This window comes from Aplysia californica, unplaced genomic scaffold (genome assembly GCF_000002075.1).
Source record: "Aplysia californica isolate F4 #8 unplaced genomic scaffold, AplCal3.0 scaffold00455, whole genome shotgun sequence".
Taxonomy (NCBI): domain Eukaryota; kingdom Metazoa; phylum Mollusca; class Gastropoda; order Aplysiida; family Aplysiidae; genus Aplysia; species Aplysia californica.
The window spans coordinates 218,702-220,084 of NW_004797725.1; the positions used below are offsets into that span (position 1 = coordinate 218,702).

Consider the following 1,383-nt stretch of genomic DNA (forward strand, 5'->3'; position numbering starts at 1 on the left):
CGTTGTGTCTCTGTGTGTGTGTGTGCGTGTGTTGTGTGTGTGTGTGCGTGTGTTGTGTGTGTGTGCGTTGTGTCTGAGTGTGTGTGTGCGTGTGTTGTGTGTGTGCGTTGTGTCTGTGTGTGTGTCTCTGTATGTGTGTGTGAGTGCGTGTGCGTGTGTGTGTGTGTGTGTGTGTGTGTGTGTGTGTGTGTGTTCACGCGAGTTGTGTCTGACGTGTGTGATTTAGAGGTCAGTCTGAGTGTGCATGTCTGTTTGGCCATGTGTATGTATATGAGTGTGTGTGCACATGCATGTGTCATGTAGGTGTTTTTGGTACATGTATAGTTGTTCGACCTCCGTTTAAAATTCGCACCTCTAACGCTTGCATCACTAAACATCGCATCCATGCAGCGAATAATCAAAGAAATTAAAAGGAGGCTTGCCATTTGAATTGTTATTATGGTATAGCTGTTAAATTATATGCTATTCTTAAATTTTACTACTTTAATGCATATTATATCTTGACCAATAGTGATGTCTGAAAACAATCCAATTCTTTGTGGTCCTCAGAATTTAGAGAGACGCAGTCCTCGTCTGGTGCTCTGTCGCCCCTTGAAGGGCTCATGGGTTTTTGAGGACGTTCCCTACTTTTGCCAAGAGGTAAGAAGATTTCAGAGAAAAGTCTTGCCTGAATTTTTTTAAAGCTGAAATTTCATCAACAATTCTGGTTGAATAATCACTGAGGCTGGAGAGTGAGGAACGGAACTGATCGTAGAGGGAGACAGTGACATTTAAATTGTAAATAAGCCGTTCTTGAAAAATTGAGAAGAATTCAATTCAAGTTCAGTTTTGAAAATTAAAAAAAGGGGAGGGGGCTGGGGGCTAAATAGTTTGGGAGGTAAAAATTTGAAAGTTGTTTGGCTTAATGTGTTTGTTTAGTTGGTGGCTGGTTGATCGATTTGGGTTGGTTGTTGTTGTTTTTTTTAAATTTTTATTTGTTTTGATTTGGTTTTGTTGGGGTGGTGGTGAGGGGGGGGGGTCTATTTCAACAGACATACGTTTCATAATTGTTTAAAGACTGAATTTCTAGCCTTTATCACTGATTGCAAGTATTAGATCCCAAAGTGAGACTGAAATCTGATTGTTTAACCATTCATTTGACGACTACTTTTTGAAGTTTTCCATTTACACCACGTTTTGAAACCATTTGCTACGACAACGGCCCTTTGATTTTTACTCCTCAGGACCTTTGTGAAACGGACATCTTTATTTTGGATACTCATGATCAAGTACGGTGTACTATAATTTATTTCGCTCATTTTTCAACACATTGCTTTATTTTCCTTTTACTGCTGTATTTGCTTCCAGTTTGTTCAACTTATTAAAATTCTTTTTTGGAGATAT

The 1,383-nt window shown here is 39.2% G+C and overlaps 1 protein-coding gene across 1 annotated transcript in view; it reads left to right on the forward strand.

Annotated features, from left to right (window-relative positions):
* The window catches only part of LOC101854815 (advillin), a gene marked incomplete at its 3' end in the record, with an annotated part of 40,034 nt that overhangs the window by 36,756 nt on the left and 1,895 nt on the right, over nucleotides 1-1,383 (forward strand). The window contains 2 exon segments of the mRNA XM_013086326.2: nucleotides 550-639; nucleotides 1,224-1,268. Coding sequence (XP_012941780.2) covers nucleotides 550-639; nucleotides 1,224-1,268 — 135 coding nt within the window.